General features: G+C 44.0%; 3 protein-coding genes across 3 annotated transcripts in view; 2 read left to right on the top strand and 1 right to left on the bottom strand.

Moving 5' to 3' along the window:
- The window catches only part of LOC123756831 (DNA oxidative demethylase ALKBH2), a 166,473-nt gene that overhangs the window by 47,002 nt on the left and 95,397 nt on the right, over positions 1–24,074 (bottom strand). The window contains exon 2 of the mRNA XM_069331933.1: positions 18,013–18,055. The gene's annotated coding sequence lies outside the window, so the exon portion shown is untranslated. The remainder of the gene's footprint in view (positions 1–18,012; positions 18,056–24,074) is intronic.
- LOC138368807 (golgin subfamily A member 6-like protein 7) lies at positions 3,117–4,157 on the top strand. The gene has a single exon (XM_069331506.1). The coding sequence runs from the start codon at positions 3,117–3,119 to the stop codon at positions 4,155–4,157; it is 1,041 nt and encodes a 346-aa protein (XP_069187607.1).
- LOC138368809 (uncharacterized) overlaps positions 5,369–24,074 on the top strand; it is a 54,479-nt gene continuing 35,773 nt past the window's right edge. The window contains exon 1 of the mRNA XM_069331507.1: positions 5,369–5,393. Within this exon, the coding sequence (XP_069187608.1) occupies positions 5,369–5,393 (25 nt within the window). The remainder of the gene's footprint in view (positions 5,394–24,074) is intronic.

Genomic DNA, 24,074 nt, shown 5'->3' on the forward strand with positions numbered 1-24,074 from the left:
GACCGTGATTCACTGTCTATCGGGACCGTTAGTTGAGATTGGCGGTGAACGATTACCTTAACCACAACGCAGCTGACTCTAAGTCACAACAACTTGTTTGAACACCAAGACACCCATCCCACACACCTGTCACCCAGCCCCCACACACCTGTCACCCAGCCCCCCATACACCTGTCACCCAGCCCCAATACACCAGTCACCCAGCCCCCATACACCTGTCACCCAGCCCCCCCCACACCTGTCAGCCAGCCCCCACACCTGTCACCCAGCCCACACACACCTGTCACCCAGCCCTGTGCTACCTGGCGCAAGGAGCTTGAGGGAGGGTATGGCCAGCGATGGCGACCTTGGTGGGGGTGTGGGGGAGGGGGCGCGTCAGCCCTCCCACACACCTGGGTACTGTCTAGACGCTTCTGTCACAGCCACATGTATGTGTGTGTGTGTGTGTGTGTGTGTGTGTGTACTCACCTAATTGTACTCACCTAATTGTGCTTGCGGGGGTTGAGCTTTGGATCTTTGGTCCCGCCTCTCAACTGTCAATCAACTGGTGTACAGATTCCTGAGCCTACTGGGCTCTATCATACCTACATTTGAAACTGTGTATGGAGTCAGCCTCCACCACATCACTTCCTAGTGCATTCCATTTATTAACTACTCTGACACTGAAAAAATTCTTTCTAACGTCTCTGTGGCTCATCTGGGTACTAAGTTTCCACCTGTGTCCCCTTGTTCGTGTCCCACCCGTGCTGAAGAGTTTGTCTTTGTCCACCCTGTCAATTCCCCTGAGAATTTTGTAGGTGGTTATCATGTCTCCCCTTAATCTTCTGTTTTCCAGGGATGTGAGGTTCAGCTCCTTTAGCCTTTCCTCGTAGCTCAATCCTCTCAGTTCCGGGACGAGCCTGGTGGCATACCGCTGAATCTTCTCTAACTTTGTCTTGTGTTTAACTAGGTATGGACTCCAGGCTGGAGCTGCATACTCCAGGATTGGTCTTACATAAGTGGTATACAGGGTTCTGAAAGATTCCTTACACAAGTTTCTGAAGGCAGTTCTTATGTTGGCCAGTCTAGCATATGCCGCTGATGATATTCTTTTGATGTGGGCCTCTGGGGACAGGTTCGGTGTGATATCAACCCCCAGATCCTTCTCTCTATTTGATTCTTGCAGGATTTCCCCTCCCAGATGATACCTTGTGTTCAGCCTCCTGCTCCCTTCGCCTAATTTCATCACCTTACACTTTCCAGAGTTGAACTTCAGCAGCCATTTTCTAGACCATTCCTCCAGTTTATCCAGGTCATCCTGTAGTCTCTGTCTATCTTCATCCGTCTTGATTCTTCTCATAATTTTTGCATCATCAGCAAACATCGAGAGGAATGAGTCTATACCCTCTGGAAGATCGTTCACATATATTAGAAACAGGATGGGTCCAAGTACTGAGCCCTGTGGGACTCCGCTGGTGACATCTCGCCACTCTGATGTCTTCCCCCTCACCGTTACTCGCTGTTTCCTGTTGCTTAAGTACTCCCTTATCCACTGGAGCACCTTCCCTTTTACTCCTGCCTGTTGCTCCAACTTTTTTAACAGCCTTTTATGGGGTACTGTGTCGAAGGCTTTTTGGCAATCCAGGAAAATGCAGTCGGCCCACCCTTCTCTTTCCTGCCTAATTTTCGTTGCCTGGTCATAAAATTCTATTAACCCTGTGAGGCACGATTTACCATCTCTGAGCCCATGTTGGTGGTGCGTTACAAAGTTATTTCCCTCCAGATGCTCTACGAGCCTTTTCCTCACGATCTTCTCCAGCACCTTGCATGGTATACAAGTTAAGGAAACTGGCCTGTAATTCAGTGCCTCTTGCCTGTCACCCTTTTTGTATATTGGGACCACGTTAGCTGTCTTCCAACTTTCTGGTAAGTCTCCTGTTTCCAGTGACCTGTTATACACCATAGAGAGTGGCACACTTAGTGCTTCTGCACCTTCCTTTAGTATCCATGGTGAGATTCTATCAGGCCCAACAGCCTTCGTCACATCTAGCTCCAGCAGACACCTTTTGACCTCATCACTGGTGAGGTCAAATTCCTCCAAGGTTTCCAAGGTTGCCGCCTCCTCATTTAGTGCAGGGGCTTCTCCTTGTTCTATTGTGAAGACCTCCTGGAATCTCTTGTTGAGTTCTTCACACACCTCCTTGTCATTCTCTGTGTATCTGTTCTCCCCTTTCCGCAGCTTCATCACTTGTTCCTTCACTGCTGTTTTCCTCCTGATATGGCTGTGGAGCAGCTTTGGTTGGATCTTGGCTTTACTCGCGATGTCATTTTCAAACTGTCTCTCTGCTTCCCTCCTCACTCTGATGTACTCATTTCTGGCCCTCTGGTACCTCTCCCTGCTCTCTGGTGTTCTGTTATTTCTGTAGTTTCTCCATGTTCTTTTACTCAGTTGTTTCGCTACCTTACATTCCTGGTTGAACCATGGGTTTTTCTGTTGTTTTTCGTTTTTCTCCTTTTGGACGGGGATAAACCTGTCTGCAGCTTCCTGGCACTTTTGGGTGACAATATCCATCATGACCTGCACATTCTTGTCTCTAAGTTCTGTTTCCCATGGTATTCCCATTAGGAAGTTCCTCATCTCGTCATATTTTCCTCTTCGGTAATTCAGTCTTTTCCCCTCCACTCCCATCCTTGGATAGGTTATCCCTACCTCCACCAAGTACTCAAAGGTCAGTACACTGTGGTCACTCATTCCTATGGGGGCTTCAACTTTGACTTCCCTTATTTCTGACTCATTTAGGGTGAATATTAAGTCGAGTCTAGCTGGTTCATCATTGCCTCTCATTCTTGTGGGTTCCTTGACATGCTGGCTCAGAAAATTCCTTGTTGCCACTTCCAAGAGTTTAGCTCGCCACGTATCTGCACCACCTCCTGTGTGTGTGTGTGTGTGTGTGTGTGTGTGTGTGTGTGTGTGTGTGTGTGTGTGTGTGTGTGTGTGTGTGTGTGTGTGGAGAGGGGCGACAGTGCTTCTCTGCATGTGTGTAAGGGAGGCTAGAGTGCTCTTCCTCCCCCACATGTGCAACACCTCCTGAGTGCAGAGTGGTGATCATACTGACATGTAAACAATATTGACGAGCATGCGTCAAAAACGACAACAAGTGAATAAAATACGACAAAAAATGAGTAAAAACGACAACAAATGCGTCAAAAACGACAACAAATGCGTCAAAAACGACAACATATGCGTCAAAAACGACAACAAATGCGTCAAAACGACAACAAATGCGTCAAAAACGACAACAAATGTGTCAAAACGACAACAAATGCGTAAAAAACGACACCAAATGCGTCAAAACGACAACAAATGCGTCAAAAAGACAACAAATGCGTCAAAAACGACAACAAATGCGCCAAAAACGACAACAAATGCGTCAAAACGACAACAAATGCGTAAAAAACGACAACAAATGCGTAAAAACGACAACAAATGCGTCAAAACGACAACAAATGCGTCAAAACGACAACAAATGCGTCAAAAACGACAACAAATGCGTCAAAAACGACAACAAATGCGTCAAAACCGACAACAAATGCGTCAAAAACTACAACAAATGCGTCAAAAACGACAACAAATGCGTCAAAAACGACAACAAATGCGTCAAAAAAGACAACAAATGCGTCAAAAAGACAAAAAATTCGTCAAAAACGACAACAAATGCGTCAAAACGACAACAAATGCGTCAAAACGACAACAAATGCGTCAAAAACGACAACAAATGCGTCAAAAACGACAACAAATGCGTCAAAAACGACAACAAATGCGTCAAAAACTACAACAAATGCGTCAAAAAAGACAACAAATGCGTCAAAAAGACAACAAATGCGTCAAAAACGACAACAAATGCGTCAAAAAAGACAACAAATGCGTCAAAAAGACAACAAATGCGTCAAAAAGACAACAAATGCGTCAAAAACGACAGCAAATGCGTCAAAAAAGACAACAAATGCGTCAAAAAGACAACAAATGCGTCAAAACGCCAACAATTTCGTCAAAACGACAACAAATGCGTAAAAAAACGACAACAAATACGCCAAAAACGACAACAAATGCGTCAAAAATGACACCAAATGCGTTAAAAACAACAACAATTACGTCAAAAACGACAACAAATGCGTAAAAAAACGACAACAAATACGCCAAAAACGACAACAAATGCGTCAAAAATGACACCAAATGCGTTAAAAACAACAACAATTTCCTCAAAAACGACAACAAATGCGTCAAAAGACAACAAATGCGTCAAAAACAACAACAATTACGTCAAAAACGACAACAAATGCGTTAAAAACAATAACAATTTCGTCAAAAACGACAACAAATGCGTCAAAAGACAACAAATGCGTCAAAAACAACAACAATTACGTCAAAAACGACAACAAATGCGTCAAAAACGACAACAAACAACTCAACAACATAGAACTAACCCCCCCCCCCACATAAGAAAAAAGTCGACAAACTGCCCAAGAAGAAAAATAACAAATTATCCAACAAACAAGAATTAGCAAAAAAAAAAAAAAAAAAAAACTATCTGCATATATATAACAGCGCTCAAATTTCCCGGCCTCAGTGCCTGGCGGGGGTCAGAGACGGTTGGGCACGTTCACCAAATGCCCCTGTGCACCTTGCAGTAAAATAGGAAACCGGGATCTTGGCCATTCTGGGCAAATCTTGGCAATTCTTGCATGCTGCAGAAGACAGAACTCGCCTTGAACCATAGAGGCTCGATATTGGAGCATCAGTACATGTTCTGGGCAAAGGAGGGGCCCATTTGAGGATTGTACCCCGAGCGTGTAGCCTACTCACACCTTAAGGAACAATGGCAAACTTGAAATTATTCTTAGGGTAATCGCCCCCCCCCCACCAGTATGTGGGTATTGGAAAGGCAGGGGTCCAAGAGCTAGTATATTGAGAGCCTTCAGGTACATGTAAGTGAACGCACACACACACACACACACACACACACACACACACACACACACACACACACACACACACACACACACACACACACACACACACACACACTTAAGAACTTTTTTAGTGTCAGAGTGGTTGACAAATGGAATGCATTAGGAAGTGATGTGGTGGAGGCTGACTCCATACACAGTTTCAAGTGTAGATATGATAGAGCCCAATAGGCTCAGGAACCTGTACACCTGTTGATTGACAGTTGAGAGGCGGGACCAAAGAGCCAGAGCTCAACCCCCGCAAGCACAACTAGGTGAGTACACACACACCTGCAACAGGTAACCACATCAACGAGGAATGTCTGCACGTTGACAGCGATGGACGCCATGATAATACTTCTCCCCGAGCCCCATTACCATGATGGCCGACAACAGTCTCCAGGAAGGTGCGTCTCCCGCCACCTACACCCTAGCTCCTGGGCCCCGAACATCCCCCCTACACCCCAAGTCCTTACAAATTCCCCAAGGCATCTTGGCCCCATAACCCCCAACGGGCAAAATACGAGGTACTATACAATGTAATTCCTCACAAACATCCCGTTTTCTATACAGAGGTCGCTTGGGGTAAGTGGGTGTCTTGGGTTTAGCACATTTTAGTACACTTTATTTTATCCGTTGTGACAGCTGAGGAGGAGGAGGCTGAACACTGTCAGATAACTGCTGGCTGAGCGTAGCGCAGTGGTCTTCGGCCTCGGCTCACACTCGTGCGATCCGGGTTCCAGGGGTCAGACAAACGGTTTGACACGCTAGTTTTCACCTGGTTACTCTGTTCACCCGGTAGTAAATAGGTATCATGGGGGGGGGGTTAGGTTAGGAGATTGTCGTAGATTGTTTCCTGGCAAGTAATTGGCCAATTTGGAACCTCGGTAAATAGGATTTCTGTACCTGACAATGAGTTTATTAAAAAAAATTTAGGAAACCTAAATTTTCGAATCGGGTATCACACACATATGTGTTCACCTCACATAACACATATGTGTTCACCTCACATAACACATATGTGTCCACCTCACATAACACATATGTGTCCACCTCACATAACACATATGTGTCCACCTCACATAACACATATGTGTTCACCTCACATGACACATGTGTCCACCTCACATGACACATATGTGTCCACCTCACATAACACATATGTGTTCACCTCACATAACACATATGTGTCCACCTCACATAACACATATGTGTTCACCTCACATAACACATGTGTTCATCTCACATAACACATATGTGTTCACCTCACATAACACATATGTGTCCACCTCACATAACACATATGTGTCCACCTCACATAACACATATGTGTTCACCTCACATAACACATATGTGTCCACCTCACATAACACATATGTGTTCACCTCACATAACACATATGTGTCCACCTCACATAACACATATGTGTTCACCTCACATAACACACATGTGTTCACCTCACATAACACATGTGTCCACCTCACATAACACATGTGTTCATCTCACATAACACATATGTGTTCACCTCACATAACACATATGTGTCCACCTCACATAACACATATGTGTTCACCTCACATAACACATGTGTCCACCTCACATAACACATATGTGTTCACCTCACATAACACATATGTGTTCACCTCACATAACACATGTGTTCACCTCACATAACACATATGTGTTCACCTCACATAACACATATGTGTTCACCTCACATAACACATATGTGTTCACCTCACATAACACATATGTGTTCACCTCACATAACACATATGTGTCCACCTCACATAACACATGTGTTCATCTCACATAACACATATGTGTTCACCTCACATAACACATATGTGTTCACCTCACATAACACATATGTGTTCACCTCACATAACACATATGTGTTCACCTCACATAACACATATGTGTCCACCTCACATAACACATATGTGTTCACCTCACATAACACATATGTGTTCACCTCACATAACACATATGTGTCCACCTCACATAACACATATGTGTTCACCTCACATAACACATATGTGTTCACCTCACATAACACATATGTGTTCACCTCACATAACACATATGTGTCCACCTCACATAACACATATGTGTCCACCTCACATAACACATATGTGTCCACCTCACATATGTGTTCACCTCACATAACACATATGTGTTCACCTCACATAAAAACATATGTGTCCACCTCACATAACACATATGTGTCCACCTCACATAACACATATGTGTTCACCTCACATAACACATATGTGTCCACCTCACATAACACATATGTGTCCACCTCACATAACACATATGTGTCCACCTCACATAACACATATGTGTCCACCTCACATAACACATATGTGTCCACCTCACATAACACATATGTGTCCACCTCACATAACACATATGTGTCCACCTCACATAACACATATGTGTCCACCTCACATAACACATATGTGTCCACCTCACATAACACATATGTGTCCACCTCACATAACACATATGTGTCCACCTCACATAACACATATGTGTCCACCTCACATAACACATATGTGTTCACCTCACATAACACATATGTGTTCACCTCACATAACACATATGTGTCCACCTCACATAACACAGCTGCGCGATAACACATAATATTCAACCCAGGTAATGTCAAAATTCCTTAAAATCAAAATATCATAAATAAATAAATAAATAAATAAATAAATAAATAAATAAAAAATAAATAAATAAATAAATAAATAAATAAATAAATAAATAAATAAAATAAATAAATAAATAAATAAATAAATAAATAAATAAATAAATAAATAAATAAATAAATAAATAAAAAATAAATAAATAAATAAATAAATAAATAAATAAAAATAAATAAATAAATAAATAAATAAATAAATAAATAAATAAATAAATAAAACACCAGACTTTACAACTCCTAAAAACACGGACCAAAAACTATGTCAATTTCCCTACCACTGTTCCCTGTCCCATCCATCCGCAGGTTATCCTCGCACGATGTTATCTTGAGGTTATCTTGAGGTTATCTTGAGATGATTTCGGGGCTTAGCGTCCCTGCGGCCCGGTCCCTCGCCCAGGCCTCCGTTTTGTTACCCCCCCCCCTCCCAGATTTACACATAAGATTTACAAACGTCTGAGCTCACTCAGGCGTCGTAGACCTTGCGTTAAATCTTAGATCTTATTAAATCTGTCATTTAATTATTATGCACCCCATACCCGTGCCGTGGGCGGCATTACAAATCTAAGCCAGTATCGGGCCTGAGGTTTAAACACCACATGAAACACATATTAAGCCAACCTGAAAAGCCAGAAATATTAAGCCAGCATAAAAAGTTAATAATGATTTGTTGCTAACGTGCTTCTAACTTGTTGCTAACTACCTTCTAACTTGTTGATAAGTACTTGCGTAACTGCTTCGTGAATCTGGCCCCAGGTTCGTAAGTACTTGCGTAACTGCTTCGTGAATCTGGCCCCAGGTTCGTAAGTACTGGCGTAACTGCTTCGTGAATCCCAGGAGCAGCAGCACGACATACTGACCAGGGTGAATACTGATACCAAACTCAACCATAACCTCAGAGTTAAGTTTACAATCTCGGCTCAATTCCCATATATATATATATATATATATGACGGTTCAAATCGGAGGAGATAAGGCTCTATGGCTCAACAGGACCCTGAAACTCACAGTGACCAGCTGCAGACATCGAACTTACGACGATAAACAGAGGGAACATGACCTCACCACACCGGAGGAACAGGGCTGGGAGGACATGACAGCGACATACACGATACCAAGGGGGAATTGATAGAGTAAACATAGTAACAACGCTCAAAGCTAATAACAGCAGAACTAGGGGGCACAGGTGGGAACTAGAGACCTCAAATGAGCCACAAAGACCAGACAGAACTTCGTCAGACTTACAAATAAAAAAGACTTTGAGTCAAAACTAGAAAAGTTTTTAAAGCTTCCTCAAATACAAATCTTTAAATATATATACATCCAAAAAACACGCAGGAACGGAGTTAATGGATCTAATAGGATGAGAGAGAGAGAGGGGGGGGGGTGATGGGGCAAATGCAAGGGGGGGGGGGAGTGGGGGGGGGTGCCAGGAGCTATTGTTCAACCCTGCAAGCAGAACAAGATCAGTGTGTTCACCGCCAGACAGTGAACAAAGGCTCGCTGGGTTCAATGAGTTCACGTCTGCACAGTCAGGATGCAATCCAGTATTGACACTCCCGCTGGCGGTAATGACCAGGATAACCTTATCCAACCCCCATCTTTCTATCCCATCAGATCCGCTCAACTATCCCGCGCCTCGTCCCAAATATCCTTACAGACAGAAGGGCGGATAACGCATCAGACCAGATGAGGTTAATAACACTACTGGATAAGGATAACAGATATCGAAAATGCCTAATGGATAAGGATAACGAATCTCAATAACAGTTCAGGAAAATGGATAGTGATAATGGATATAGAAAATCGATAATTTATAAGGATAACGGATAAGGATAATGTATATGGAAAATGGATAAGGATAATGGATATGGATAATGGGTAAGTATACAGAAAATGGATAACGGGTATGGATAATCTATAATGGTTACTGGGGAGAGGTCAATGCCAGGATACACAGAGATACTATATATATATATATATATATATATATATATATATATATATATATATATATATATATATATATATATATATATATATATATATATATACTCTGCCTCTTAGTGTATATCAATTGAGTTTTCTTCAGTCCTGAATTCTATACAGTAGTAAAAGTATACACACTGGTCGAGGACCGGGCCCCGGGGATGCTAAGCCCCGAAATCATCTCACGATAACGGATTTGTTGGTCGCTTAAACTATTGTGGCCTTAAATCATCATGCAGAGGATAATATAAGCCTTAAGATCAACACAAAACCATAAGCCCTAAGGGTATGGATTCACCCCCCCCCTTGTCGGGGACAGGAAGCCTGTTATACTTATTTGAAGATGCCAACCACAATAGTTGACTAACTCCAGGACTAATCCAATGGACGTATATATATATATATATATATATATATATATATATATATATATATATATATATGTCGTACCTAGTAGCCAGAACTCACTTTTTGGCCTACTATGCATGGCTCGATTTGCCTAATAAGCCAAATTTTCCTGAATTAATATATTTTTTCTAATTTTTTCCTTATGAAATGATAAAGCTACCCATTTCATTATGTATGAGGTCAATTTTTTTTTATTGGAGTTAAAATTAACGTAGATATATGACCGAACCTAACCAACCCTACCTAACCTAACCTAACCAATCTTTATAGGTTAGGTTTGGTTAGGTAGCCGAAAAAGTTAGGTTAGGTTAGGTTAGGTAGGTTAGGTAGTCGAAAAACAATTAATTCATGAAAACTTGGCTTATTAGGCAAATCGGGCCTTGCATAGTAGGCTGAGAAGTGAGTTCTGGCTATTAGGTACGACATATATATATATATATATATATATATATATATATATATATATATATATATATATATATATATATATATATATATATATATATATATATATGTCGTACCTAGTAGCCAGAACACACTTCTCAGCCTACTATGCAAGGCCCAAATTGCCTAATAAGCCAAGTTTTCATGAATTAATTGTTTTTCGATTACCTAACCTACCTAACCTAACCTAACCTAACTTTTTCGGCTACCTAACCTAACCTAACCTATAAAGATAGGTTAGGTTAGGTTAGGAAGGGTTGGTTAGGTTCGGTCATATATCTACGTTAATTTTAACTCCAATAAAAAAAAATTGACCTCATACCTAATGAAATGGGTATCTTTATCATTTCATAAGAAAAAAATTAGAGAAAATATATTAATTCAGAAAAACTTGGCTTATTAGGCAAATCGGGCCTTGCATAGTAGGCCAAAAAGTGCGTTCTGGCTATTAGGTACGACATATATATATATATATATATATATATATATATATATATATATATATATATATATATATATGTCGTACCTAGTAGCCAGAACTCACTTCTCAGCCTACTATTCAAGGCCCGATTTGCCTAATAAGCCAAGTTTTCCTGAATTAATATATTTACTATAATTTTTTTCTTATGAAATGATAAAGCAACCCTTTTCTCTATGTATGAGGTCAATTTTTTTTTATTGGAGTTAAAATTAACGTAGATATATGACCGAACCTAACCAACCCTACCTAACCTAACCTAACCTATATTTATAGGTAAGGTTAGGTTAGGTAGCCAAAAAAAGCTAGGTTAGGTTAGGTTAGGTAGGTTAGGTAGACGAAAAAACATTAATTCATGAAAACTTGGCTTATTAGGCAAATCGGGCCTTGAATAGTAGGCTGAGAAGTGCGTTCTGGCTATTAGGTACGACATATATATATATATATATATATATATATATATATATATGTCGTACCTAGTAGCCAGAACGCACTTCTCAGCCTACTATGCATGGCCCGATTTGCCTAATATGCCAAGTTTTCATGAAATAATTGTTTTTCGACTACCTAACCTACCTAACCTAACCTAACCTAACTTTTTTGGCTACCTAACCGAACCTAACCTATAGAGATAGGTTAGGTTAGGTTAGGTAGGGTTGGTTAGGTTCGGTCATATATCTACGTTAATTTTAACTTCAATAAAAAAAAATTGACCTCATACATAATGAAATGGGTAGCTTTATCATTTCATAAGAAAAAAAATAGAGAAAATATATTAATTCAGGAAAACTTGGCTTATTAGGCAAATCAGGCCTTGCATAGTAGGCTGAGAAGTGCGTTCTGGCTACTAGGTACGACATATATATATATATATATATATATATATATATATATATATATATATATGTCGTACCTAGTAGCCAGAACGCACTTCTGAGCCTACTATGCAAGGCCCGATTTGCCTAATAAGCCAAGTTTTCATGAAGTAATTGTTTTACGACTACCTAACCTACCTAACCTAACATAACCTAACTTTTTCTGCTACCTAACCTAACCTAACCTATAGAGATAGGTTAGGTTAGGTTAGGTAGGGTTGGTTAGGTTCGGTCATATATCTACGTTAATTTTAACTCCAATAAAAAATAATTAACCTCATACATAATGAAATGGGTAGCTTTATCATTTCATAAGAATAAAATTAGAGAAAATATATTAATTCAGTAAAACTTGGCTTATTAGGCAAATCGGGCCTTGCATAGTAGGCTGAGAAGTGCGTTCTGGCTACTAGGTACGACATATATATATATATATATATATATATATATGTCGTACCTAATAGCCAGAACGCACTTCTCAGCCTACTATGCAAGGCCCGATTTGCCTAATAAGCCAAGTTTTCATGAATTAATGTGTTTTCGACTACCTAACCTACCTAACCTAACCTAACCTAACTTTTTCGGCTACCTAACCTAACCTAACCTATAAAGATAGGTTAGGTTAGGTTAGGTAGGGTTGGTTAGGTTCGGTCATATATCTACGTTAATTTTAACTACAATAAAAAAAAATTGACCTCATGCATAATGAAATGGGTAGCTTTATCATTTCATAAGAAAAAAATTAGAAAAAATATATTATTTCAGGAAAACTTGGCTTATTAGGCAAATCGGGCCTCGCATAGTAGGCTGAGAAGTGCGTTCTGGCTATTAGGTACGACATATATATATATATATATATATATATATATATATATATATATATATATATATATATGTATATATATATATATATATATATATATATATATATATATATATATATATATATATATATATATATATATATATATATATATATATATAAGTATTTAGAGAGATGTGATTCGAACACAGGAGAAAATTATAGCATGTTCGAACATCATTTTGATGGTCGCTCGTTAATCGCTGAGGATTAACGAGCATTTGGCTAATAAGGATTTATGTGAAAAAATCCGAGGAAACATATCTAACCGTTTCCCGGGAATCGAACCCGTGCGGGTTTGAATGTGAGCCACATGTCCTCTCTAATCTGTCTCATTCGAACGCGATCAACAAAGCCATTAATAAACGAGATTAGGAAGGAATTAAAACGCTGCTATATTGACGTTTTCTATATAGACACAACACGACCCATCAGAAAGTTGTGGGGAGGGAAGCAGTGTAGGAGAACAGAAGCAGCAGGAGGCGCAGCAGAAGCAGCAGGAGGCGCAGCAGAAGAGTGGAAAGCAGGAGATGCTCAGGCGGAATAGGAGGAAGAGTGAGGAGGAAGAGGAGACAGCGTCTGACAAAGAGGCGTCAGCATGGAGCCAGGCTGACCCCGCCAACCAGCGCAGGAATGTTCCCTGGCTCAGTCCCCCCAGGCCGGGGTGGGGGTGGTGGGGCGAGGGATGGGGGGTGGGGGAGTGGCCAGAGGGGGGAGTGGAAGAGTGAGTGCCCCAAGGGTGGGGGGGGAGGAAGGTCAGGGCGAGACGGGCTGGGTGGGTGGGGGAGGGGAAGGTCAGGGCTGGGTGGTGGGGGGAGGAAGGTCAGGGCGAGACGGGCTGGGTGGGGGGGAAGGAAGGTCAGGGCTGGGTGGGGGGGAGGAAGGTCAGGGTGAGACGGGCTGGGTGGGGGGGGGAAGGTCAGGGCGAGACGGGCTGGGTGGGGGGGGGGGGAGGTCAGGCCGAGACGGGCTGGGTGGGGGGGGGGGGGAAGGTCAGGGCGAGACGGGCTGGGTGGGGGGGAGGAAGGTCAGGGCGAGACGGGCTGGGTGGGGGGGAGGAAGGTCAGGACGAGACGGGCTGGGTGGGGGGGAGGAAGGTCAGGGCGAGACGGGCTGGGTGGGGGGAGAGGAAGGTCAGGGCGAGACGGGCTGGGTGGGGGGGGGAAGGTCAGGGCGAGACGGGCTGGGTGGGGGGGAGGAAGGTCAGGGCGAGACGGGCTGCGTGGGGGTGGGGGGGAAGGTCAGGGCGAGACGGGCTGGGTGGGGGGGGAAGGTCAGGGCGAGACGGGCTGGGTGGGGGGGAGGAAGGTCAGGGCGAGACGGGCTGGGTGGGGGTGGGAGGGAAGGTTAGGGCTGGGTGGGGGGAGAGGAAGGTCAGGGCGAGACGGGCTGGGTGGGGGGGGGAGGTCAGGGCGAGACGGGCTGGGTGGGGGGGGGGAAGGTCAGGGCGAGACGGGCTGGGTGGGGGTGGGGGGGAAGGTCAGGGCTGGGTGGGGGGAGGAAGGTCAGGGGGAGACGGGCTGGGTGGGGAGGGGGAAGGTCAGGGCGAGACGGGCTGGGTGGGGGGGGGAAGGTCAGGGCGAGACGGGCTGGGTGGGGGGAGAGGAAGGTCAGGGGGAGACGGGATGGGTGGGGGGAGGAAGGTCAGGGCGAGACGGGCTGGGTGGGGGGGGAAGGTCAGGGCGAGACGGGCTGGGTGGGGGGGGGGGGAAGGTCAGGGCGAGACGGGCTGGGTGGGGGGAGAGGAAGGTCAGGGGGAGACGGGATGGGTGGGGGGAGGAAGGTCAGGGGGAGACGGGATGGGTGGGGGGTGAGGAAGGTCAGGGGGAGACGGGATGGGTGGGGGAGGAAGGTCAGGGCGAGACGGGCTGGGTGGGGGGGAAGGTCAGGGCGAGACGGGCTGGGTGGGGGGGGGAGGAAGGTCAGGGGGAGACGGGATGGGTGGGGGGAGGAAGGTCAGGGGGAGACGGGATGGGTGGGGGAGGAAGGTCAGGGCGAGACGGGCTGGGTGGGGGGGGAAGGTCAGGGCGAGACGGGCTGGGTGGGGGGGAGGAAGATCAGGGCGAGACGTGCTGGGTGGGGGGGGGGAAGGTCAGGGCTGGGTGGGGGGGGGAAAGGTCAGGGCTGGGTGGGGGGGAAGGTCAGGTCGAGACGGGCTGGGTGGGGGGTGAGGAAGGTCAGGGGGAGACGGGATGGGTGGGGGGAGGAAGGTCAGGGGGAGACGGGCTGGGTGGGGGGGGGGAAGGTCAGGGGGAGACGGGCTGGGTAAGGGGGAGGAAGGTCAGGGCGAGAAGGCCTGGGTGGGGGAGGAAGGTCAGGGCGAGACGGGCTGGGTGGGGGGGGGAAGGTCAGGGCGAGACGGGCTGGGTGGGGGGGGAAGGTCAGGGTGAGACGGGCTGGGTGGGGGGAGGAAGGTCAGGGCGAGACGGGCTGGGTGGGGGGGGGGAAGGTCAGGGCGAGACGGGCTGGGTGGGGTGGGGAAGGTCAGGGCGAGACGGGCTGGGTGGGGGGGAGAGGAATGTCAGGGCGAGACGGGCTGGGTGGGGGGGGGAAGGTCAGGGCGAGACGGGCTGGGTGGGGGGGGGGAAGGTCAGGGCGAGACGGGCTGGGGGGGGGGAAGGTCAGGGTGAGACGGGCTGGGTGGGGGGAGGAAGGTCAGGGCGAGACGGGCTGGGTGGGGGGAGGAAGGTCAGGGCGAGACGGGCTGGGTGGGGGGAGGAAGGTCAGGGCGAGACGGGCTGGGTGGGGGGAGGAAGGTCAGGGCGAGACGGGCTGGGTGGGGGGAGGAAGGTCAGGGCGAGACGGGCTGGGTGGGGGGAGGAAGGTCAGGGCGAGACGGGCTGGGTGGGGGAGGAAGGTCAGGGCGAGACGGGCTGGGTGGGGGAGGAAGGTCAGGGCGAGACGGGCTGGGTGGGGGGAGGAAGGTCAGGGCGAGACGGGCTGGGTGGGGGGAGGAAGGTCAGGGCGAGACGGGCTGGGTGGGGGGGAGGAAGGTCAGGGCGAGACGGGCTGGGTGGGGGGAGGAAGGTCAGGGCGAGACGGGCTGGGTGGGGGGGAGGAAGGTCAGGGCGAGACGGGCTGGGTGGGGGGGGAGGAAGGTCAGGGCGAGACGGGCTGGGTGGGGGGAGGAAGGTCAGGGCGAGGCGGGCTGGGTGGGGGGAGGAAGGTCAGGGCGAGACGGGCTGGGTGGGGGGAGGAAGGTCAGGGCGAGACGGGCTGGGTGGGGGGAGGAAGGTCAGGGCGAGACGGGCTGGGTGGGGGGAGGAAGGTCAGGGCGAGACGGGCTGGGTGGGGGGGGAAGGTCAGGGCGAGACGGGCTGGGTGGGGGGGGGGGGAGAGGAAGGTCAGAGCTCACAACATAAACTAAAAATCTGAGAAACAGAACAAAACCAAAAATGAACCAAAAAAAATTAACCTCCACCAAACATGCCGAAAAAGATTTGAGAATAAACCAAAACTTGAAAAGAAAATCGAATAAACAAGGATTATAAAACAACATATATATATATATACAAGGAAGTGGTTGATAAACACCAGACACCCAGACAGAGGAGAGAAGTGCAGTATCATCACCACTGAGGCCACAACACAAACACACACATGTGGCCCCATTCTCTTCAGGTGTGTATTAATGACGTTACAAACCAGTGTTTCCGACACGCTTCGTACAAGCCAGGGGCCAGATTCACGAAGCAGTTACGCAAGCACTTATGAACGTGAACATCTTTCCTCAATCGTTGACGGCTTTGGTTACATTTATGAAACAGTTTACAAACATGAAAACTTCCCATTGAACTGTTGTTATTGTTATAAACAGCCTCCTGGTGCTTCGGAGCTCATTAACTGTTTAATAATTGTAAACAAAGATTGAGAAAAGATGTATAGGTTCGTAAGTGCTTGCGTGACTGCTTCGTGAATCTGGCCCCTGATCTATTTTGAACATTCTGAAAAATTTCCACCTACATGAGGCTTTCAAGATGAACATTATCTAAAGAAAGTCACTGATATGTAGTTTCAGAAATAACTAGAATACTTATATACGACCGAGACAGATATATATATATATATATATATATATATATATATATATATATATATATATATATATATATATATATATATATATATATATATATATATATATATATATAGCAAAATTTCAAAATTTTAACAAATTCAATTCATAATACTTATCATTAGAAAGCCAGATATACTTAACCTGCCACTTACACAACCCGTTCTCCTGAATCGCATTTCGACGTATAATTTCCCTAAGGGCAAAAACAGATCAATTAAAAATGGTAATATGTCCCGGTCACGACAGAAACGGTTAGGCACTGTTGCTATATCAAGTCGAAAGACTTGATAAAGTCTTTTGCTTGCTAAAGTCTAAAGACTGTTGCTTTATCAAGTCAAAACTGAGATATATGGTAAAAATGCACACTCAGAATGTCCCGTAATATGTTGATTGATTGTGATGTGTTTACATATTATGTATGAACACGTTGTACTTTTTTTGTATTATTATTATTTTTCTTCCACAGACGTGGCCACACATTTACAGTGCTAACCAGCATATATACATTTTCTTGTAACCTCCATGGACAGAGTGAGAGATCTGTCAATCATACAGTTCAGAGACACGTTGTACTGAACGGGGTGAGAATAGCTTGAGCTACCTCATAACTTTGTGTGTATTTATACCTCAATAAACTAATTTGAATTTAAAGACAGTCACAATTGTCACAATACGTCACCATACAGCTACCGTCACTTTCATCTCGCGCTTGAGGGTTGGGTCATTAATTCCAACGAGGTTATTGTAACCTATCTTATCCTAATTTGAACGTTTTTGAACATCTGATTGATATTAAAGGTGCCACTGATAATTATACACCCCTGATTGGATATGTATAATTCGAGCGTTTAACCATTTTTTTTTTCAGAGTTGTATTAGGCTAAAGGCAGCCTAAGAATCATCAATTTGGCCACAGAGAGTTACAGCAGGAGCGGTAGGTCATCACCTTGCCCCCACACCTGCAAGTCACTGATACTCTTACCACTGTTCTAGATGCTAGATATGCTGGGATTTAGGCCTGGGGGCCAGGTACTAGAACCGGTTCAATGCCGTGTGTGTTGCGCCTTAGGCCATGTGGAAGTAACGGTAATCCTGGTTCACTGTTAGTGAGTACCCGGATTTACTGTACTTGTATTTTTCATAAAATAATATTTGTATTCGTGTGCAAAATATTATCCTTACCTTCGGATAGTGACCACATGAAACTAGGCTCCCGAGAACGCATCTGAAACAGATAATTTTGGATTACTAGGATGAAATAGATAATTTTGGATTACTAGGATAAAACAGATAATTTTGGATTACTAGGATGAAACAGATAATTTTGGATTACTAGGATGAAACAGATAATTTTGGATTACTAGGATCTATGCTGATTAAGAGTTTAATAACCAAAACGTGAACAAATTATTGACAGAGCGCCAATTAGTGATTGAAGGAAAGTGCTCAACAAGAGCCACAAATAATGTCAAAATATAGATTTGAAGAAAAGACAAAGTCCGGACGAACACATAAGAAATACTTATGAGATCACAGTAGCTGTGAAGCCTAATCTAAATCTAACCTAATCCAATTAATATAATCTAATCTAACCTAACTTAATCTTAATTATCATCACAAAATTAAACGAAAATAAGCCTAGAAATATTCACTTTTATATCGGCACAACAAAAATATCAATTTATATCCAAAAGTCCAAAGATATTGGACTTTTTAAATATGTTTTCAGGACAGGTTAATATAACTGAGAGAAGACAAAAAAAATAATAAAACCATATCTTTCAAAGTAAAGTTCTCCATCACTATATTATTTGACTTTAAAATTTTCCTCGTATGTTCGCTCGTCGAATAAAGATTTTTTTGTTCAACTTATTAATATCTTAATATCATTTAATCTTATATAATTGATCATATTCTCTAAGAGTTCGAATGTCTCAAATAGTGAGATTCATTTCTCTTACTTTATCTACAAAGCTCATTTATCACATTTCAGGGAGTAAATTGGTTAATAATGTTTTACTTTCTCATGATTCGTAATGTTTTAGAATGTGTGGGGTTCCGTTCTGGCGCTGCATACTCTACTCAGGTCTCATGTAGGTTCCATGCCGGAGTTGCATTTTCTAGTACTGGTCTCACATATGTTATATAATGCTGCTATAGTCTATTAAATTCCACTGAAGTTATCCTATTCATATGCACAACTTCACTCGATAGATTTCCATAATTTGCTATCACAGAAATGCAACTTGGCTTTCTATACTTGAGGTTATCTTGAGGTTATCTGGAGGTTATCTGGAGGTAATCTTGCCCAACCACTTGGGCTGGACGGTAGAGCGACGGTCTCGCGGCATGCAGGTCGGCATTCAATCCCCGACCGTCCAAGTGGTTGGACACCATTCCTTCCCCCCGTCCCATCCCAAATCCTTATCCTGACCCCTTCCCAGTGCTATATAGTCATAATGGCTTGGCGCTTTCTCCTTATAGTCTCTTCCCCTTGACGTTATCTTGAGATGATTTCGGGGCTTAGCGTCCCCGCGGCCCGGTCCCCGACCAGGCTTCCTTTTTGTTACACACCCCCAGGAAGCAGCCCGTGGCAGCTGTCTAACTCCCAGGTACCTTTTTACTGCTAGGTGAACAGGAGCATCATGATAAAAGAAACATTTTGCCCATCTGTCTCCGCCTCCACCGGGGATCGAACCCGGAACCTCAGGACTATGAATCCTAAGCGCTGTCCACCCAGCTGTCAGGCGCCCTTTCCAGCTACAACGTTTACATATACATAAGAAAAACACAAGTCCACTACGGGCTCACCATAGCCCGTGCTACTTGGAACTTTTATGTTCCAAGAAGCTGAATCTATAACAACAACAACAACAGCTTTGAGACTTTGGAACGATCCGCAAGAGCTTCCGCTTGTTACAACCTAAATCTTATTTACAAATAATGTTTCCTCGTGAACAAATCCCCGAGGGCCGTGATGAAGGTTCGAACCTACGTCTGGGATGATCTCAGACGCGCCTTAGTCGACTGTACCACGACATGGTCAAAAAAATTGCAACCGGGAGTGCTACTGCCCCTCACACGGATCCCTTGAGGAGTTGTTCATTTGATATATCACGCTATTGTGATTTCTGTGTGTGTTCCCTCTCATCTTGGCGTTTACCACTATTGTCCATCTACTTGGTCTAGTCGGCAGAGCGAGGGGAACGGCTTTTTGAAGGGTCAGCGTTCAATCAGTAATGGTTCAAGTGGATTGAAATTGAATTGAAATTGAAATAAGTTTATTGAGGTAAAATACACACAAAGGGATGAGGTAGCTCAAGCTATTCTCACCCCGTTCAGTACAACGTGTTAGTACATACATAGACACACATCACAAACAATAAACCTGTTACCAAACATTCTGAGAGATAAACATGTACATTTCCTCCTTCACAAGTGGTATGGTATCAGACGTACACAAATACTTTTATGACCTAGTTATACGGATAATTCAACAAAATATTACAGTCTTGGTGCAAAATTCTTATATCTCTCAAGAATATCATCAACCTTTCCTTTGTGACACATCCAGGCTATTTGCTCAGGAACAGTCCTTATCTCAATGTTTCTATATACATTAATCAACGGACAATCAAGAACATAATGGGCAAGGGTGTGAGACCTTAACATACCACATAGTTTACACTTCGTGTCATTATCATGAACACCTATCCCATATTCCCAGTAATATTTGTACCCAAGCCTGAGCCGCATGTACACAGAGTCACTCCAAGCATTTCTCCTTTTACCATAAGTGAAATGGGTGTTTTGACTCACACACATGTAGTGTTGCATGGTTAGACTTCTCTCATGCATTATCCCTCTCCTCTCCACTCCTGCCTGTGCCTGAATATTTCTGATTTTGCTTCTTATTTGTCTCATTGTGAATTCACATTCAATGTCAATTTGTGGTTTTGATGTGGCACGTTTGGCCAAGTCATCCGCCACCTCGTTGAGCACTATTCCAACATGAGATGGAATCCACATGAATTTCACACTATGACCTTTCAGCTGTATCTCAGCTATTCTTCTCTTACAATCCTCAACTATAGACATGAAGACTGGGTTTCGACTGTTTAAGGACTCCAGTGCTCCTCGGCTATCGACAAATACAAAAACATTTTTGTCGTCATGACGTACTTCCTCCAAACACGCCAGAATGGCCTGCAGTTCAGCTTGTGTGGATGATATATAATTACTAAGCCGGAGTTCAATTATCCTGTCCACAGTCCCAAACTCCGTATATTCCCTTATTAGGACACCACACCCTGCCCTGCCACCCTCCGCCACCGACCCGTCGCAATATACATGTAAACTGTTGCCTCTTGGTAACCGAGATATCATGCTTCCATACAAACACCGTAATTGTCCCGGTTCATGATGAATCTTTTTCACCTTGAGGGGTACAATTTCGACGTCTATTTTCTGTACTTTCCAGGGAGCAGACATATTACACTGTCGAGAGGGTTTACAGCAGTCAAGTACATCGTATTCCCTGAGGTCATGAGCTAATCCCCTCGTGTAGCGTGTCTCCCTCAGTTTCCTGGAAGTGTGTACGTCACTCAAGCAGGTCTGAACGCTCTCAAACAACTTATCCCCTCCTTTTCTCCGCATGAAACGAATAGCTACTCAAGTGTTAATGTCACGGACTCTATCACACACACTCTGTAAATTTAATTCCATTCTCATTATTTCAGTCATTGCATTTCTTTGACATCCAAGAATAATCCTCATAGCCTCGTTCTATATCTGCTCTATTTTTTGAATTCTGCCTTGGCCTGTGTAAGACAAAACGGGTGCTGCGTAGTCTATCAGGGACCGAACAGTGCTTATGTATAACATCCGTAAGATAGGTACCCCAACACCTTTACCAGAAAAAGCCAGTGCTTTTAGAGGATGCAGACGGGGTTTACATAAGGTGCTGGTATGATTTATTTCAGCATTTTTACTCTCACATGTGTATCCAACATACATGCCCAGATACTTGTACTTCTGAACACGGCTCAGTTCCACACCATTTAGAGTAAGTGTTATATTTCTTCGTTTCCTATACTCATATTTGGTTTTATCTGCATTTATAACTAAGCCTAACTTGTGACAGGTTGTACCAAGTATGTTAAGAGCAGTTTGAATTTTGTTCCCGGAAGTGCCTTGTATAAGAATGTCATCAGCATATATGATCGTCGTGACCCCTGGAGGATACATCTCTGATGCTAATCTGTTCATTAATACATTGAATAAGGTGGGACTTAATACTCCCCCTTGTGGGGTACCTAACTGAAACCTCCGTTCCTCAGACATGCATCCCTGATAATACACCTGACCTTTTCTGCCTTGTAGATAATCCCTTATCCAGTGTAGCAATCTCCCTGTTATTCCCAGATTGGCTAATTCGTATAAGATTACTTCCCCATTGGCTTTATCAAATGCTCCTTGTAGATCAACAAAAACTCTACAATTGTCATCCATATTAGACAAACACTTTAAGAGACAATCCGCAGTACTTTTGCCTTTGACAAAACCAAAGAGATTACTGGACATGTTATCACCTACAAGGTAGAGTAGCGTATTTAACAAAATCCTTTCCATCATTTTACAAAAGCAGGATATTAAGGAGACAGGTCTGTAGCCTCCGTTTGACTTAGGGATAGGAATGATGACAGCCTCTTTCCATTTTCTTGGTAACTTTCCCTCTCTATAACTCATATTAAACAAATCAAGTAAGGGACTAGGTTTCATACCGGCTAAATAATTAAGAATGTCATACGTTACTCCATCTTTCCCAGGAGCAGTAGAGCTGCCACTTTTTATAGCATCCAGTAGCTCATCGTGAGTTATCTCAGTGCACGCTATAGATCTTGTATTTAAGGCACATAAAGTTACTCCATTTCTAATATTTTCCCATGACTCAATGGTAGCTAAACGTTCAAGTGGATGGGTCACCGGTTTTCACTCCCATGAAAGGCCTGATATGGGCCTGAAAGACCATGGGGCCTGAAAGATTGTGATACAGTGCAACGATAATATATAGGGGGGGGGGGGTACTACTACCTCTAGTTGCGTTCGTAGGGACCCTTGACCTCGAAGAAGACGATATGTAGCATCCGGGGGAGCCTTTTGGGGGGGCACTCACGTACACTTACATATTGTCTTCTACCACCCTATATATATATATATATATATATATATATATATATATATATATATATATATATATATATATATATATAGCGTGTGTGTGTGTGTGTGTGTGTGTGTGTGTGTGTGTGTGTGTGTGTGTGTGTGTGTGTGTGTGTGTGTGTGTGTGTGTGTTTACTAGTTGTGTTTTGCGGGGGTTGAGCTTTGCTCTTTCGGCCCGCCTCTCAACTCTCAATCAACTGTTTACTAACTACAATTTTTTTTATTTTTTTTCTACACCACACACACACACCCCAGGAAGCAGCCCGTGACAGCTGACTAACTCCCAGGTACCTATTTACTGCTAGGTAACAGGGGCACTTAGGGTGAAAGAAACTTTGCCCATTTGTTTCTGCCTCGTACGGGAATCGAACCCGCGCCCCAGAATTACGAGTCCTGCGCGCTATCCACCAGGCTACGAGGCCCCATGACATGTGTGTGTGTGTGTGTGTGTGTGTGTGTGTGTGTGTGTGTGTGTGTGTGTGTGTGTGTGTGTGTGTGTGTGTGTGTGTGTGAAAACACACCAAATGCCCATATTGTGTTTTGGGCGCGGGCGGGAAAGTCCTGGTGACTAGAGTATGGTATCCAGGATTCTGACTATTCAGAATTCAGAATTGACAAGTACCTTTTCCTCAGATCCACTCCTTACATTGTTTGTACCAAGATAAGCTTTCCATAACCAGTCAAATTCGAAGCTATTTGCACTGTTGCTATTTAATTTCCTTCGTAAATCTAAATTTCCTAACTACACTGCATTATCCGGCTGAGCGCCTGGATATTACGTCACTGTTCGGTTAGGTACCCGCGCATTATCTTAAGCATGAGCACATGCTGATTATCTTAGCGTACATAGGTGAGAATATTCTACACATTCTTCAAGGAATTACAACGCGTGCGGGATGTGTTGATAACATATGTCCCAGAACGATAACAGGAAGCCTAGCATGAACACAACAGAGCCTAACACGATAACAGGGAGCCTAGCATGAACACAACAGAACCTAGCACGGCAACAGGGAGCCTAG

This window comes from Procambarus clarkii, chromosome 26 (assembly GCF_040958095.1).
Source record: "Procambarus clarkii isolate CNS0578487 chromosome 26, FALCON_Pclarkii_2.0, whole genome shotgun sequence".
In the NCBI taxonomy this organism is placed as follows: Eukaryota; Metazoa; Arthropoda; class Malacostraca; order Decapoda; family Cambaridae; genus Procambarus; species Procambarus clarkii.

Bases quoted from the DNA above. Each gene is read 5' to 3' on its own strand.
- LOC138368807 (XM_069331506.1), top strand. From the start codon at position 3,117: ATGCGTCAAAAACGACAACAAGTGAATAAAATACGACAAAAAATGAGT.